We start from the raw sequence: 17,128 nt of genomic DNA on the forward strand, positions 1-17,128 counted from the left end.
ATTCTGCTTTCAGCAGGCTAAATATTGGTCCAAAAGAAGATTGAAGAATGACGACAATTTTGTATTTATTCTAAACTGCATACCCCATGTTTTGACTCCAAGGTAAGCTTTCTTAGTCATAGATGGAGGATTAAAATCCATAATTATGACTGTATGTCACTATGCTGCTGTCTTCACGTTCAGATGTTTATTGATCCTATCAATAGTGATTGGATTTAAATTATATGAGGTCATTAGCATATCCATCTTTATTTGAGGGAAGTCATTATCTCATCCATCAGTAATTAATGCAAATCTAATGCCGGCGTGGCCCTGGCAAACACAAAATTTTGTTCTCATTTTGGCAGGAGAATCTCTGGTCCAATCCGCATCAAAAAATTATTGTCTATACTGCATGCACCACATAGCCATTCACGCAGCCAATCACAGCAGCTGATTTTTATGGGCTCATTTATCAAGTATGCATCTCAGTGCACCATCATAGAAATTTAGCTGATGTGATTTGGTGCATGCACTTGCATGCAGGTACTAATTTTTCATTCTCAGCAAGTAAGAACATTCTAACTTCAATAGCTGGCAGGCATTTCAACTCCTACTTCAGGTCAGGTCCAAACCTGCCCTTTTTATCTCGTTAACTTCTGATGAGGAGAGGAGCTTTGCTACGGCAAGAGAAGACATTGGCAAGCTAAACCATCTTAGCCAATCATAGACTACATTAGTAAGAAGGTTCATGGAACTCTCTTGACATTAGATTCAAACATACGCTAATGGTTACCTAACTCATTTGTCCAATAGCAAACAGTCGTACAGGCTTCTACTCTGCAGTACACTCTGCTTCAACCTAATCGAAGTCGAAGCCACCAATCACGCTTGTCCCCGCTAACAAATTTTCTACCTGTTAAAATCTATATCAAGTGCTTGTAATTTATTTCTTAGCTTAATTAGTTGAAACATTGTAATCAGTTAATTATAATAAAATTTATTTAGTATTAAGTAGTACAAAACCAAAACATGGTATACCAACCACTCCAACCTAACATTTAATCACCTGAAAGAACCATGAACGAACTTTATTGTAAACAAAGTGAGAGAATATAAGAGCTAAATAAGGTGCAGATCATCAGAGTTAACAGAAGATAGTCCTTTGATGCACCATGCATGGAATCCTAGTTATGTATGCCTAGAGTTAGTACTAATTAAGTTCTCTTGAGCACAGCTCTGCCGACTGGAGTACTCATTGCTTCTAGTGGTGTCTAGAAAGTTGAGTGGTTCCTGCCTTTCCTATCTTCCATTTTCATCAGTCACTCCGGATTTTTTTTGACATAGTTTGCGAAGCCTGTCTCCGATGTAGAATTAGTAGGAAATTTTGATGTTGATGCTAATGATGAAGTTGATGACGCTTTGATTTTGGGTGAAATTTCATTAGGAGTAAGTCAGATGGATCTATCAGTCTTTAACTGCTGACATGAGCATTATTTTAATAATGTCGGGGATTAATAAGCTGCCGCAGCTTGACCTAGTGCAGTGAGTTTACCTAACACAGGCTGCAGGTCATAGCAGAATCAATCTAGCTAAAGCATCATAAGTTTCTAGATTAATATACTACCTCATGAGCCTAACACAGGCCCATTAGGCATCAAGCTAAATAGTATAGGCCTAACCTACCCCTTCCTTTTAGATTTTTTGCCAACAACACAGACTGGATAAGAATCCCAATCCATAGTTAAATACATTCAAAGACAACGCCCTAGCCTGCGAACTTGCATCCATACTTCTTGCAGTGTAACAATCCACTTATCTTGCTTCAAGGCAGCATCAGAGTTATAAACTCATCTGTGGCACATCAGGCATGTTTAGGCCTGTGATATCAAAGTTCTGATCGATGAACATGTCTGAGATTCGGGGTCAATAAATTCAGAAAAAAAAAATCAGTATCATTTTTTGTTTTTTGAGATAAAAGAGAGGGGCAAGTTCACCAGATTCATTCCATGAAGATTATGAGATGCATTTCAACCGGCTCAATCAACAATCCGAGAAGGATAGCTCTTCGAGTGATTAATAATTATGTTCTAATTTCTCAGGAAGTACCACCACAAGTGTCTGACCTCCTTCAAGGCCTAGAGTCCGATTTTTTTTTTTTTTAATTTATATTTGTCTTCTCATATTAATTTCCTTACATCACAGTTAATTCCAGCAGCAACATGAGTTTGTGTGGATTCATCTGCACACCCCCTAGTAAACAGTCTTGAAAGGAGCAGCAACCTTAAGGTTACGTACAATATCAGCCACAGAGCCAATGCTGGCAGCAAGAGAGATTAGTAGACAAAGGAAACTAAGACCCTGCAGCAAGAACCATTTTGGTGCTCCCCTGCTGATCTTTTTCTGAGCGATGTGCATGCCCACTGGAAAGTAAACTGATAGCGGCCAGAAGCCTAAAGCACCAATAAGGCCTAGAACTGCATTAAAGAAAGGCAGCAGCATGGCGACCAAAGTCGTGAACATGATGAAGATAGTTCGCAGGACGAGCTTCGACAGCGTGAAGCTCAGCGAGCCAGCCTCTGCGAACGGCACTCTGACATAGTAGGTTGTGTGGATGAACTTGGCTTCTGGCCATTGGGAAGCAATATAATTCTCAAACCTGAAGAAGATTGGTTGAGCGTAGACCTGAAGGGAGTAATTAAAGTCAATAAAAGATCGACTTGTGGTGATTCAGGTAATGCGAAAGCATACTGTTCCAATGCTTGAATTAGATTTATACCTGGTATGCTCCAATGAGATGAACTACGACACATATATTGGCTATGTCGACAAGCCAGAAGGGCTCATAGAATCCAGAGCCAGCGAGGATGTTACCAGGAGCATCATTTCCGAATGCAGCATATCCTGTGCAACCAAGCGATAGGTAGAAGATGGTGGTCAGCCCAATTCCGTAGAACGTCGCCTTCTTCATGGTCTTGTTTTCGGGGGGTGGTGACTTCAATGTATCCTATCATTTAGGAAATTGCAACACCTCTCTAAGTTTAGCGCTTATTTATTCGAGTTGATGAATTCATAGCGAGTACTTGTTCAGAGCAATTTAATGGAAACACTTGTAGGATAGATATAATATGCTTAGTGAATCTATTTGCTTATTCTATTAAAGCTCTTGAGTCCCACAATGGACTATCCAGAGTCAACTTATATCCAGGTTTGCTTAGGTCTGAACCCATCAAGCGATCGATGGATATGTACAGAAGAAACTACTAAAATGTGTGCGTCGGTAAAAGAAAGAATCATTAATTAGCTTGGAGATAACAAGGATTTACCTGTATCTCGATCAAGATATCGGCGAAAGTATAAGAAAAAGCCATGTTTCCGAGGGAGAGGAGCACATTAAATGCCTTGTGACCTGATGATCCATCGGTAGCACCAGCTAATGTCCCTCTGAAGTCACCATGAGACACCCATTTACCGATACAGAGGCCGAGGCTGATGAAGGAATAACCGAATGCTGTCGCCACCGCCACCACAGAGAGGCATGTTATGTTCTCCAAGCTCGGAAACTGCGACAGAATAAGTTGAAACACCCCAAATACCACCATGTACATGCTCCCAGAAGCATCACATCTCGCACCATGCCCATGCCTATGGAAGCAGCTCGCTCGCTTCACCGCACTTCAGCAGCACACAAAGAATAAGCACCCTCATGAAGCCAATCGAGGTTGCTCAAAAGAAAAGAAAAAACATGAATATAATTGAAATAAAATGGACTTACATCATGCTAGTACTGGCTGTTATAGTGTAGCCCACTAGAGTTCCCCATAGATTCACATACTGAGCACATCCACAGAAGAACACTTTTCTTGGTCCTTGAAGAAGAAGCAAGAGGTGGTATATGTATATTAACGTAGTGAACTTAATTAGAGGATATCAACATTGCGATTCTTCTGAAGGTCGAGGTTACCTAGATAGGATCTAACTGCATCAATATACGAGCGATTGATGGTCCCATTTATCGGATCGGGGAACCTATAGCAGTTGGCCAGGAGAGTGGAGGTGTAGTAGGTGACGCAGGAGAAGCCAAAGAGAACGACAGGCCCGACCATCCAACCCAACTGAGCAACACTCCATGCAAGCGCTAGTGCACCAGAGCCTATCACGGCTGCGACGATGTGAGCTGTTGCGGACCACAAGGTTCCTGCATGCAGAGGTTGAGGACATGAAGACCATGTTAAAGCACTGCTTTGAAACGAGACTCATCTCAAAGAGGTCTCTTGGACCATGGAGTGCTTAAGAAATTCATGGCCCTGAACTGGTCCAAGCCCATTGATCAAGCACAGAAGGACCAGACCCACACACACACACACACACACACACACACACACACACACACACACACAGAGAGAGAGAGAGAGAGAGAGAGAGAGAGAGAATAAATTTGGGCTCACATCCAGGCCCATTTTTGACCGATGGTGCGGGCCATTTCCAGATGTTATGCAATAGCTTGGCTGCATTGAGAACTCTTAGCTCCCTCTTCACGCTATAGCTATGATGACCACCCATATAAGCGGCATATAAGAGGGGCCCTCAGTTTGATTGTAGGCACGAGTAGAAGATGATACTAGCTTTCGCCCAGATTTCTGCTGGATTTCCTCTAGTCCTAGTTCTCAAAAAATAATATACCAATCGTATATCTATGATAGTGTGATTTCAAGCAAGCTGCTTGGTTTCGAAACTGTATGTGAGGACTCATGTGGGCGTCTGTTTAGTTCCATATCGGTTATTCGTTGGATAGATATTGGATACTTATACAGAATTAAAGAACCCAAATAATATCATTTGACTAGTCATTTTGGGTAAGATCCTAAATTGTCATAAACGGTATCAGAGCAAACATGATCCATAACCTATGTGAACTAGGGGACACATGTGTTTAGTCCCACATCGGTTATTTTCTGGATAGATCTTGGGTACTTATCCAGGAGGTTCTGGATTGTTACTAGGTTGGGTTTATATATACAAATGATCATGCATAAAAGAGGGAAAGACACTATTACCATGAACAACAAACATTCTTCTAAGCCAAGTTTTGACCTATTCTTTAATTTCAATGATAAACAAGAAGATGGTTATCTTGATGGTAAATTTTAATATACGATTCATACATAATTTAAATAATTTTCTGATGGTAGTAGTTCTTAATTTCCAGCAATCCATGAAGAATCCATCATCATCATATATACTTAATTGAAAAGGATACCCTATAGAATAATGACCCGATAAAAATACCCCTTGAAAGGTTCCTATCAGGAAAAAGCTAGCTATAGACGCGCGTAACTCATATCAGGAAAGAAGAAGGCCCCCCTGCTCCAGTTGTGAGCAGCTATAGGACTTCCTCAAGTATATTTTGTCATAGCTTTGCTCATTAGACAAAATCATACATGCTACATTAGGCGCTCTTTCCCAGATGAACATAAGTTTTGCGTCGCTCTTTTTTATCAGCTATGATAAAAACAAATAAAAGGAAATTTACTTCTAAAGAACAAAGAATTGATTATAAAAAAAACAAAAAAACATAAGTACGCATGCAATATAACCAATCTTATACGATTAAGTCTCAACTCACCCACTTCTAACATGAACTTAAATTGTGAATTCAAAACAAAAGAAGGGAAAAAAATAATAGAACAAGAAAAACAAAATTGGGAGAGGAAGGGAATACCGAATCCATCAGATTTATTCATTTGTGGCTACAAATTTTATTGAACTTCAATGAACTGCTGCGTGTAAAGAACATAATCATCAAAAAAAACTTGATTTAGCTACCTTGCCTTTCATGGTTACCTCCCTCAACGTCTTTCATTGCTCTCTCTCCCTCTCTCACACACAGACACACACACTCACACACAGTCACAAATTAAATGAGAGAAGAGAAGGGCTGCATCTCCATAGTATATATGAACATGGAAGAGTGCACCATGGAGCTGGTGGCTCAGTATTATATACTAGTGTCAGCCACCTAGATAATATTTTCATGACGGAAATGCCCATGTACGTATTTCAAATGCCCGGCCATCATTTCATCTACTGGAGACAGTGAAGAGCCAATGCATTAAGAGATCCCAAAACACCTATAAAAGGGAGGGATGCAGTTACCTCCAAAGAAGGCAATTAGAATCAGAAAATCCACATACTTTTGAGGAGATGAATGGATAGAATTACCCATTGCAAATCTTTAAAGAGATATAGTACCATTCCTTGTCTATGAATTTTCTGAAAGAAAAAAAAAAAACTAGAACTTCAGATATTCCAAGTCCCACTAATTATCTGCCATGTGGATTCCAATGAAGCAGGCCATGGTTCTTCCCAATGCTTTATCTAGTCATTTAGAATTGTATATTTTCTTGATTTTGTGTCTGCCCACAAACATTATTGCTATCATCTGTACAATTTGGGTAAATACAGTGTTTACTTTGATCAGTAAGTCAAAATTGGATTAAACCAAAATAAAGATGCGTTTACTACTTGAAGCCCACAACTTAAATTAGAACTGTGTCATCGATGACCTGGATCTATACATCTTACCGACAATGTGAACAAATACTGAGTAAATCCACAGGAACATAACATTTTCTTGAAGAAAAATAAACGGAAGGATTGCCAAAAATAAACAAGTAAATTATAAAATAAATAGAAGCATTGCAAATTCTCTCGAAAAACCGTTAAACATGAAAGGAAACTCCACATGCTGTTATCTGGCTCTGAAACTCTGTTGTTCTACCTTCTGCTTATTTTTCTTTAATCCATGTAAATATGCTCTTTAGAACTTGTAATTTCTTTCATCTGTTTTAATAAAACCGGGTGGCAGATTAACAATTCTTAAAAATACTCCAAAGAGACCAGGTTTTAGATTGTCTAAAATCTTTGCATAATATAATATCCTGCAACCTGGACCGTTATTTTTCTTGAAGCACTAATCCTTTTTTTTTCAGAGTGTTTGTTAGAGTTGTTCGTTATTTTAGCACTCAAGCAAAATGCCAAAAAAAAATACTAAAAGTGCATAGGCTTCTTTGTTAGATAAGTAACATAAATTAAAAGAAAGATCGCTAACATATAGGTTAAAAATCATATTCTCATGTATAAACTCAACATTAATTATAAATCAATCTCTGAAGAATTTGCAACCATGTTCGCAAATGCCTCCAAACAAAACTCTCTGACCCAACGAGCTACAAAGGAAAGGGAGATTGATCACTGCTTTTAGCCTACTATGCCCTCGCCCTTTGAGAGGATTGAGCGGAGAACATTAAGTAAGTGTTAAGTCGGGTTGCCGATTCATGGATTTTTCAGAATGCCAGTTGTAGTTGTGTTGTTAGGGGAAGCAGCCCTATTCAATAAGCCGGAACTGAAAGAGCGAGCTTTTATGTATAGTTCAAAGAGAAGAGAGGGAGGCTAAAAGGAGCCACTCAGTTTTATTAATAAAGATAAAAAGAATTTACATCTTGGAAGAGAGAACAAGATCAGTTAAAGAGATGAAGGGATGAATAATAAGAACCCAATGAAAATCAAACAATAGGAAGAGGCTATAAAATATTCTTGATTTTGCTCCACATTCTCTCTAAAGCTAGTAGGTTTTCTTGATTGCATAGAATGGACCACTCATTTAAATTTTGAAGACTAGTATAAACAATAGAAGTGATGGAGTATTGCTTGTTAAGAAATTCACTGGTAGTTAAATGGAGGTTGGTGTAGCATAAGCAATAGAAATTCTCTAGTCCACGTTTTCAGCCTATAATACTTCACCTAGATTCACCAATTGGTGACCCATAACGCAGGCTCCTTAACTTGAGGAGATAATTCATAATTTAGTTGCCACCCTGCGTAATTCATGCAGGAAATGATATGCATGCAGCAAGCTGCCAACAAAAAAAATCCAAAATATGCGGAAGTTTATGACAAATGCATGGAAAGTCATAAACCATGGTAAACAAAGCGGTTTATTTATTGTTTCCTTCAATTGTCCTCAAAATATAGGTTTTTCTCTGGTGCTTTACATCAGGAAAACCAAATTAATCTAATCTATTTGTCAACCACATTCTGTATAGAATATGCTCAACAACATGGAAGTCACGTTTCCCCTTGAAATATGATCGATTGAAGCCAATATAAAAGGAGGAGAATTCTTCGTGCATCCCAGTGCATGCATGCACAGAATACGCGCACAAGCCGGATTTTTTCCACAGAAAAGCTGGGGAGAAAGGTGATATATGGGGCCTGACAAAAGACCCCACAGACCCCACGTATTGCACCAAAGGTTTGGCACCTACTCTACGTACGTGAAGGAATATTATCCAAAAGAATCCAAGAAAGGTAAAAGCATTGTTACAAGTTCGGTGCTTTGTCCGGGTGCATTGCAATAGCAAATTCAAACAAGGCATCAACTTGGAGGTCGTTTTGGGTCTCAATCTTTTCTGCTTTCTGGGTGGGTGCAATCCTCGTAGGATACCTACACCAACCCCTTTTCTTCTTTTCTTCTTGGGTTTTTCCCTTTTTTTGTCCCCCGGAGTTCCCCCACAGACCACTTGTCGAGTGGTTGCCTCTCTAAAGAATTCATGGCTTGTGAGCCAGCCTTGGTTTCATTAGTGGTTTTGAGAGGCATCAAGAATCCAAGAACTTCGCGCTAGTGCTTCGACTTCAAAGGCCACAGCACCTATTTCACCATAGCCTTTGCCAAAAGCTGAAGCTAGAGAGGGGAGGAAAGAGAGAGAAGTCTGATGATTGCTCTCTTTTTGATTTCTTGGCCAATTCGTCTTCTTTTTTGCCAGATTGCACAATCGACAGAGTTCTGCCATGACTGCTGATGCTGGAGGATGCATTCCCTTGGTTTATGCTTTATGTTAGCTTGCAAATGGGCAGGGATAAATGCTGGTTGGGCTCCTGCGTCATATATATGAGATCTTTTTTAAAGAACGATGGCAGGATTTGTTTTTTTGGAGCACTTTCTTTTTGAGAGACAGATTAGACGCTCACCATCATTTCGAATCAATATTCCAAAACTTCTCCAACGCAAGGGATGATGGGAGAGGTGCCAAGGTCCGGTTTAAAACTAGCGACTACATAAGAATGCCTCGCTTTTTCATCAATAAATAAAAAGAATGCAGAGGTGGTTGGCAAGATATCAGATTGAACGAGCCCTTGAAGCTCTTTGTTTATCATTGATGTTCCAACTTAAAAGCTTGACAATATGACTTCCAAGAGAATTGGGGTTTGTTTTCTTTTTTCTTAGCAAGTAAAGAAAACAATGTTGTTCCAATAATAACTACACTACCAGCCATAAGAGAACATTAAGGTGGTAACGTACACAACTCGAGAGAAAAAAATATATTCTACAATCCTCAATAATATTCTACAAATAAATTTGATATTAATATTTTTTAAAAAAACTATTTATTATTGATTTGAAGGGAAGAGGTTCGTAGATAATGAGAGAGACTTCACCATGACGATATATTGACACCATTAAAACCTTTTTAAATACTTCTGAGTCAAGCTAATCTGTCCAAGTTACGTGCGACATTAATCAAATCCCATTCGGTATTGCGTTTGATTGAGTTTTCTATGCATACGCGTGTTCCACCAGAGCTCATTGCATATATTCTCATGAAAGGTCACAAGTCTAGAAAAGAGAGCAATTATTAAAGGAAAGAACTATAGAAAAGGAGAAGGCTCTCTCTGGCTAGTGCCGCACTGATTGCATAGCTTTAAAGGGTCCGGGTCTCATCACATAAGATGTTAGCTTTTCGGTAGTGGTCTGAGCTCAAAGGTTGCACGCTGGGTGTCGTTTTTGCGACGAGATCATTTTATTTTGTTTAGAACGCAAAGCAGGTTCTGCCATATAAAACTTATGTAAGTCTGTGCAAAGCCAGAAGAACAGGAGAGAATAACAACTTTTCTTTCTGAAAGCTATAAATTCGGATGTTTTTAATTATTTGAAAGATGAAGACCCATCGTCTTACGTTGTAATATATCCTCTTGGCCCTACAGGTCCTCGCATGTTCTTATTTCCAACTTTTTTTATTACAGTAGTGGGAGACTTCTTTTTTTTTTTTTTTTGGGCTTCTATTGATTGACATGTTCACGATAGGGTTTTTTTAAGGATCTCAGTTTCCTTGCTCATTCTTCGAAGAGGATAAGAAAGTTTCAAAGAGAATCTTCTCTATCAGATAATTTATAGTCAAGAAAAATTAAGACTTTGTTTGATTGACAGGAAAGTGAAAGAAAGTTTTTCGAAGAGAAATCTTCTCTTTTCTCCAGTGTGTGATTGTGAAATGAAAATTTCAAAATAGATATTTATGTAAAACATTTCTAACCATCCTGAAACTTTTCCCCTCTAAGTGATACAGATTTTGAGAAAGAAAATCAAAAGTTTGTCCCTCTCCAAGAACTTAGATGAGATGATGATACAAGAAGCATCTCAAGGCGAGATATCGCTGCACAACTCTCTTTGATTTTCTTTACAAAATTAACCCAAAACAAGTTCTCAGTGAAACTAAGAGAAAATTCAATTCATCTTTCTTTTCCATCATATGAGCAATAGCAAGAGAAAATTCAATTCATCTTTCTTTTCCATCATAAGAGAAAATTCAAGTTCTCAGTGAAACTAAGAGAAAATTCAATTCATCTTTCTTTTCCATCATATGAGCAATAGCAAGAGAAAATTCAATTCATCTTTCTTTTCCATCATAAGAGAAAATTCAAGTTCTCAGTGAAACTAAGAGAAAATTCAATTCATCTTTCTTTTCCATCATATGAGCAATAGTATGGCACAAATGCCAATTTCATCCTCTAACATGCTACCTTGTTTTGTCTTCTTGCTAGTGTTCTGATTATCATATCCTCTTTAGTTGGCTTTAGATTGTTGTTTTCCTCATAATTCTGTTAGCGATTTTTTTTTTTTACTTTGGTATTTCTTCAATTCAGTAATTAACTAGTGATTGAATAGAAATATACTTGAATCAACAAGAGAGGAACTGAAAAATATCAAAATTTCAAGTAAAAACTAATTAAGCAAATGCTCTTTATTACTTGGCTTCCCTCTGCTTAAATAGACCTGATTCAAATTTTGTTTTGCTAACGAAGAATAATGTTATAAACTCTGGTTAGAAAATATTTTGAAATTATCTTAAAGGTACATATACTAAATGAGAGTTCTTGAATGTTTACCAAATAATAATAATAATAATAATAAAAGTTCTGTTTTTCTTCTTCTTTTTTTGCCAATAGTACTTTTCTAAACCATAGTTATTACTTGAAGCTGCCAGTGCTGCTGGTGAAGTATCCTGATGGTTTTACCGAGGACCTCTGAGTCTCTGACTGAAAGTTGCCTGATGGAGTTGTGGGGTTCGGTCATTTTCTAGTCCAAGCAATAAAATATGATGTCATACTCATAGCTCCCATTCACAGAAGCATGGTGTTAATTACCTAAAAATGGTGCCTATTGGTATTCTCTTTCCCAATCTTGGAAGTTTCATCCTAAATATAAAAAAATGTTTCATGCCTCAATACCCCGAGTACATCCTGCAGAGTACAGATTGTTCTTGGGTCACAACTAGGGTTTGGATGTTCGCTTAATAACAAACAATCATCATCATCTGAACCATGCAACTAAATTGGTAGGGGAAATGAAAGGAAAAGGAAAAAAGTTGAACACGACCTTGTAATGATCTCTAGTTAAGGTTTCCTCTGCCAAACATTTTAAGTGAGCACTCTTATGGTTGCTGGCCAAGCTATTGAAATACAAGCATCACATTCAAGTGCAGTCTTGCCATTGCTCTGTACATAAAATAATTAAAAAATAAAACCAAACAATTTCAGTACCATAAAATGGCTGTGATGGATTATGATTGCACCATCATCATAATTCTGTCATGTATTTCACAATAAATTGTTCTTATATGGTTCCTTTCTTACTATTAATAAAGTACTAGCATATATAAAGGATTATGAAATGGAGCAACATGTTCAGTCACGAAAGCCCTATGAACGAGGCTTTACTGTTAATTCATTGCTGCCATTGCAGCATAAAAGGAGCTGGATCATATTGATACGTCTGTTGCTTTAAAGATGCAGGATAATTTCACATGGACTGAAGGACAAGGAAAAGGCTTCTGTGCACGAGCATGATTGAAAAAGTCTCTCAACAGAAGATTCTTTTGCAATATAATTGGCAGAATCCTCAGAGCCAATTTCTCTCGGAATTCACCCAATTATGATCTAAAAGATTCAATGCCTACTATGGAAAGCATATACTTTTGGTGTACGTGCTTTTAATGTATGTATGCATGCACAGATCCATCAGATAAGCTCAACAAACACAAGAAACAAACAGGAAAATTCCCATTGATCGTTGCATTGCAGTTGTAAGATGGAGCATGCAACTACATCTAAAATGCATCAAATTTATGCATCCGCAAGTCAAGCAAGTTGTAAGTACTGTGCTGCATGATGATAGAATGAAAAGAGTGTACTAATAGAAGTTGTTTGAAGACAAATAACTGCAACCAACAGAATCTTGTTCCTGTTTGTAATGCTCAACAATTGTCTCTTCCTGTGGAGACAGCTACATCTTTCGTCCATGTTGAATTACTAAACAACACTCTGGTTCCAATTCTTCAGGATGCTGGTTATAGTCATTTGACTCCTGAGTTCTATTTTCAAGTGGCAACTATTGGAAGGTACATAGCTGCTACTTGCATTCTGGGGTTCCGATAATCTTCTACTTCTCTTACAGGTTATCATCTAGTCTATTAGTAATCAAAATTTCAGAGTTCAGGTGCTTCCAGCATTACCTTAGGCATCAAGCATCCTTCATGAATGGTTATGTATTAGGAGAGCTTTCTTGCAATGGGAAACAAAGCATTTAGTTTGCATGTTTCAAGGATAAAATCAGCACCCACACATGAAGTATCCTTGCAAAGGCAGACAGGCCATCAAGAATCGGAAATTTTAGGTAATTCCTATAATTCTTAAGGCGACAGCTTCTAATATCACAGGCTTAAATTTAAAGGGCTCAAATTATTTTATAAAGTTTTTATGCTTTATGAACCAAGATTCTACGATGCTATTCTGGTGTGCACGCATTCAGTGTACCGCATATCACCCAGGCAGGCCACGGGCAACCAGGTGGGTGCCTATATGGAAGAAGAGGAAGAGAAGGAGGTGAGAAGAGAGGTGACGGAGTTGGAGAGGGAGTACAAACAGGGTGAAGAAGGAAGCTGAGAAGGGGGAGGAGGGTTATGGAGGAGGAGGAGGAGAGGAGGTGGTGCATGAGGAAGGGGAGGTGGATAAGGAGGTGTAGTGCATAGCATCCAACTTGCATTTTGCCTCGTACTCTGCATAGTACTCTAAATACTACCATGGTCACATGTCAAAAGTGCATTCTCAGCCATTTTCTTACCTTTTCAATCTTGTAAATAAAAAAAGTTTTGGTCCGAGTGGACTCCAAATTCTAGTACAAACTTGTTGAAAAAAGTAACTTGGGAGTATTCCCTGATTTTCTAATTTCGAGTTTTAATAATGTAGAGTATATATTTCAAGTTTTCCCCATCCAATACCCACTTAACTTACTTGAAAGAGTAATTTGACATTCCTCTGTCCCTCTCTAACTGTTTTCCAATTGTATTGATTTTTTTTTTCTTTAAATGCAGCAAGAGTGGAGAGATCTCTGAACATTTGAAGACTTTAGGAAGTAGTTACACTAAATTGATTGCAGCAATAACTCACTGTGTAATGGATTTTCTTTTCTTTTACCAAATGGTTGTTTCTTAAAGCATGGAAAATAGCAGCCTTTGAGTGAAAAGGAGCCACTGGAGCTACATATAGATGTCAAACAAAGGATTTCATGATTTTCCTATCATGGAGGGAATAGGAACTTAAATGAGAAGAAATCCTCACCATAGTTAGACCATATTCCTGAGCTTCTGGATCCATTAAATATCAGAAATATACAATTTGACCAAGATACTTGGCAACTGATAAATTCTTGAGGTCATATTCCCTTACACACTAGTTCCTTCAAAAGCATTTTTTTGCCAGTTCTAGTAAATTAGCTTTTCTCAAAAATAATGGGAGCTTTGTGTGCTTTATTAAGATTCTGGGCCCAAAGACGAGTTAGTTCCAAAACTGGCACCCTCTTGTTTAATATGGTTTCCTCAACTTCTGATATCCAATGCCCATTACTATTGGATAACTACAACTATTCTTAACTTAATCATGTGTCATCTTTTATGGTACCAGTTTCTTCACATCTAAAACCCGTTCCAAGCCACAGATATAATAGATTTGTCAGTCAATCCCACACTATGAAACAGTGAGAAAAAGTACACAGGTTATTCATTGAAAAATGATTCAACACAATTATATTCAGGAAGCACACAAGTATCCTTGCACTATGCAAATATCTTAGTTTAATAACAATTCAAATTTTGTTTGTTTGAACAAGAAAATCAATTTACTTCCCAATGTTTGCAGTCATCTGATTACAAAAATGAAAGCATGAAATTAAAAAGTGTCAGTCAATAAATGAAGTTTTATCACCAACAATTGTTAGATCAGTTGGTTGGCACCTCTCGCCTAAGGGCTTGCCCATGGAGGAGATCCAAGACTCAAATCTTTGGAAAGGAGGAGAAGAAGAAGAAGAAGAAGTTCGCAGTCACAAAGTGTTGAATCAATTTATTCCCTAATCAATAAATAAAGTTTTATTGCCAACAACTCTTAGGTCAATTGGTTGGCACCTCTCCGTAATGGCTTGCCCTTGGAAGAGAACCAAGGTCCACATCCTGGGTAATAACAATAACAACGTGATAGACCATGATAATGAGCTGCCAAATGATAAACAGGGTCTTTTTTTTCGCATAGGAAGAGCTTCTTGTTTTTAACAAAAACAAAAGAGCTTCTTGCAACATTAAAGCAAGCAAAGATTTCCTGCAACATTAAAGCAAGCAAAGATTTCAAAGACTCTTGGCATAACATTCTTTTATCTTTCTGGCAAACTCACTCCAACACAAAACTACTTCATGCTTCATAAAAATCATAGCTAGCTGAATAAAAACACAACAAGAAATGAATGGTTTGGAGTTCAACTATAGTGAGATAAAGACCACCGAGCTCAGGTGGCAGAGCCACAGACGACCAAATTAAGTGATTATGGAAAAGATAACAGCTAGCAATAAAAATAAACAAACATCAAATAATATAATTGGATCACTCTAGATTTCCCAAATCTTCAAAATATAATATGATCCGCATCCAAAGGAGAGAGGAATCCGGCAATGGAGAATAGAAATCAGACAAACCCTAACCATGGGAACGGAACTTGGACACACTGACCTGCGATAAATGGCCCCTTGCAAGTCTCTTTTTTCGCGCGAGGGAAAAGGATTCAGCCATCGGGCCGTCGACACTGGAATCCTTCGGTCGTCTTGGTTTAGGGTAGAAGGAATTGGTGGTAAATTTATTCAGACATCCCTGATGGAATCTAAACTTACTTTTAAGTACCTATGATAAATCAATTTTTTCTCTTGAAAGGGTTTTTTTTTCAGAGTTTCGAGATAGGTCAGTTTTCTAAAAATATATTTTTTGAAAAAAAAGATTCTAATAAGATGAAGGTTCTCAATTTCTAACATAAATTTTTTTTTTTCGGTTTTCGTATTATAGTAGCAAGAATTATGGAGACTTGAGATTTATCATGACTATGTTTAGTTTTTAATTCTATGACATTTTCTTGATACTGAATTTTCATCTCACACATATGAGATAGTTAAACAGACGGTCGATTACACCTAAAGTTATATATATATATATATATATATATATATATATATATATAGAGAGAGAGAGAGAGAGAGAGAGAGAGAGAGAGAGAGAGAGAGAGTATTAAATGTACTATGGAAAAAAGCTTCATTGGTCCACTCTTAGCTCCCCTGTAGAATTAACCCATGGTGATTTCTAGGCTAGCACGTGTGGCCTACCTGTCATCAACATTACATCATATATTGCACCAATTCGTAGGACTCGTTTGGTTCGCGAAAAAAGAAGAGGAAAAAGTATAGTCAACGGAAAAATGAAGAATGACCTCTTATTTGGTTGAAGTTTTTAAAAGAGAGAGATGGAATAGTAACATTTTCATGGAAATAAGATCTCTATATTTCATAGAAAAGAAAAATCCATAAGAAACATAGAAAAGTTACTTTCTCACCAGTTGAAAATTGGAATACCTTTTTTTCTCCAAAACTACTCTTAAGCCATCAAAATTCATGGATAAGATATTTTCCTTCATTAGACCACTCTTATCTCCACTATAGTATTAACCCATGGTGATTTCTAGGCTAGCACATGTGGCCTACCTGTCATCAACATGACCCCATGCATTACACCAATCCTTAATTGCTAAAGGAGAATTGGTGCTCTAAATAGGGAGTAGAGTGGTGCTATAAAGCAGCACTTATCTACTATGTAATGCATATTTTGGTGTTTGCCTTGCGTCAGGCTTTAGCATTATCAACATTTTCACATCTTTCCAAGAGTGTGATGTTCCCCACTTTTCCTATATATAGAATTCTCTTTCAATATGAGCATCTAGAAGTGCGAACTCTTCTCAAGGCTCATCAATACATACATACATTATACATATATATTTATTTATATATATATACATGCGTATACATATACATGTATATATATTTCCTACTATATTCCATTGTTCATATTTTTCCGACAATGTGAGTTGCACATGTCATACTCTAGTCTACTATAAAATGCCAACTCTAATGTGAATTTGTATGAGAGGTATATAACCATCCATATTTCCTATCCTGCATTCTCCAATCTCGTGCTATTCATATTTCCCCACTCCTTCCACTGGTTCTAGTTAAAGTAACATTTATTATATATTTATTTATATAAATTTATTATTTAAAAATTAAAATTACATGCATAATCTAGTTCTACGCTCTATTTATCTCTTCCTTATTTTCTCACATCACATTTCTCTTATCCCATCTGGGTAACATAAAGCATGTGTCTCTTAAAGACAAGATCAAAGATTCCAATTCCTCTTATAACATTTCTCATTATTTTTATTTGACAAGTT

The 17,128-nt window shown here is 37.4% G+C and overlaps 1 protein-coding gene and 1 long non-coding RNA gene across 4 annotated transcripts; both read right to left on the reverse strand.

Annotated features, from left to right (window-relative positions):
* Window positions 1–1,980: 1,980 nt before the first annotated feature.
* Window positions 1,981–5,973, reverse strand: LOC103704814 (amino acid permease 6-like). 3 transcript variants are annotated; one of them, XM_008788267.6, is made up of 6 exons: window positions 5,806–5,973; window positions 3,944–4,177; window positions 3,755–3,848; window positions 3,306–3,654; window positions 2,759–2,986; window positions 1,981–2,664 (listed from the first exon to the last, which is right to left on the reverse strand). In XM_008788267.6, exons 1-6 carry the CDS (start codon window positions 5,840–5,842, stop codon window positions 2,233–2,235), a joined length of 1,374 nt encoding a protein of 457 aa, XP_008786489.1. In that variant the 5' UTR covers window positions 5,843–5,973; the 3' UTR covers window positions 1,981–2,232. The 3 variants fall into 3 exon arrangements, with proteins under 3 accessions (XP_008786489.1, XP_017697688.1, XP_088576483.1); XM_017842199.4 differs by having other exon boundaries at window positions 5,702–5,968; XM_088720357.2 differs by having other exon boundaries at window positions 4,428–5,968.
* A 3,047-nt stretch (window positions 5,974–9,020) lies between these two features.
* On the reverse strand, window positions 9,021–15,805 carry LOC148714134 (uncharacterized). The gene is made up of 2 exons (XR_015977333.2): window positions 15,367–15,805; window positions 9,021–14,961 (listed from the first exon to the last, which is right to left on the reverse strand). It is a non-coding gene; the product is annotated as an uncharacterized LOC148714134 (long non-coding RNA).
* Between the last annotated feature and the right edge of the window lie 1,323 nt (window positions 15,806–17,128).

Source organism: Phoenix dactylifera, chromosome 4 (genome assembly GCF_051530095.1).
Source record: "Phoenix dactylifera cultivar Ajwa chromosome 4, Ajwa_hap1_PhDact_Kaust_v1.1, whole genome shotgun sequence".
Lineage (NCBI taxonomy): Eukaryota > Viridiplantae > Streptophyta > Magnoliopsida > Arecales > Arecaceae > Phoenix > Phoenix dactylifera.

Bases quoted from the DNA above. Each gene is read 5' to 3' on its own strand.
- LOC103704814 (XM_008788267.6), bottom strand. From the start codon at position 5,842: ATGAAAGACGTTGAGGGAGGTAACCATGAAAGGCAAG. The intron at 3,849-3,943 runs GTAACCTCGACC...TTCTTCTTCAAG, and splicing joins TGCAGTTAGATCCTATCTAG to GACCAAGAAAAGTGTTCTTC. The intron at 2,665-2,758 runs GTATAAATCTAA...TACTCCCTTCAG, and splicing joins ATCTCATTGGAGCATACCAG to GTCTACGCTCAACCAATCTT.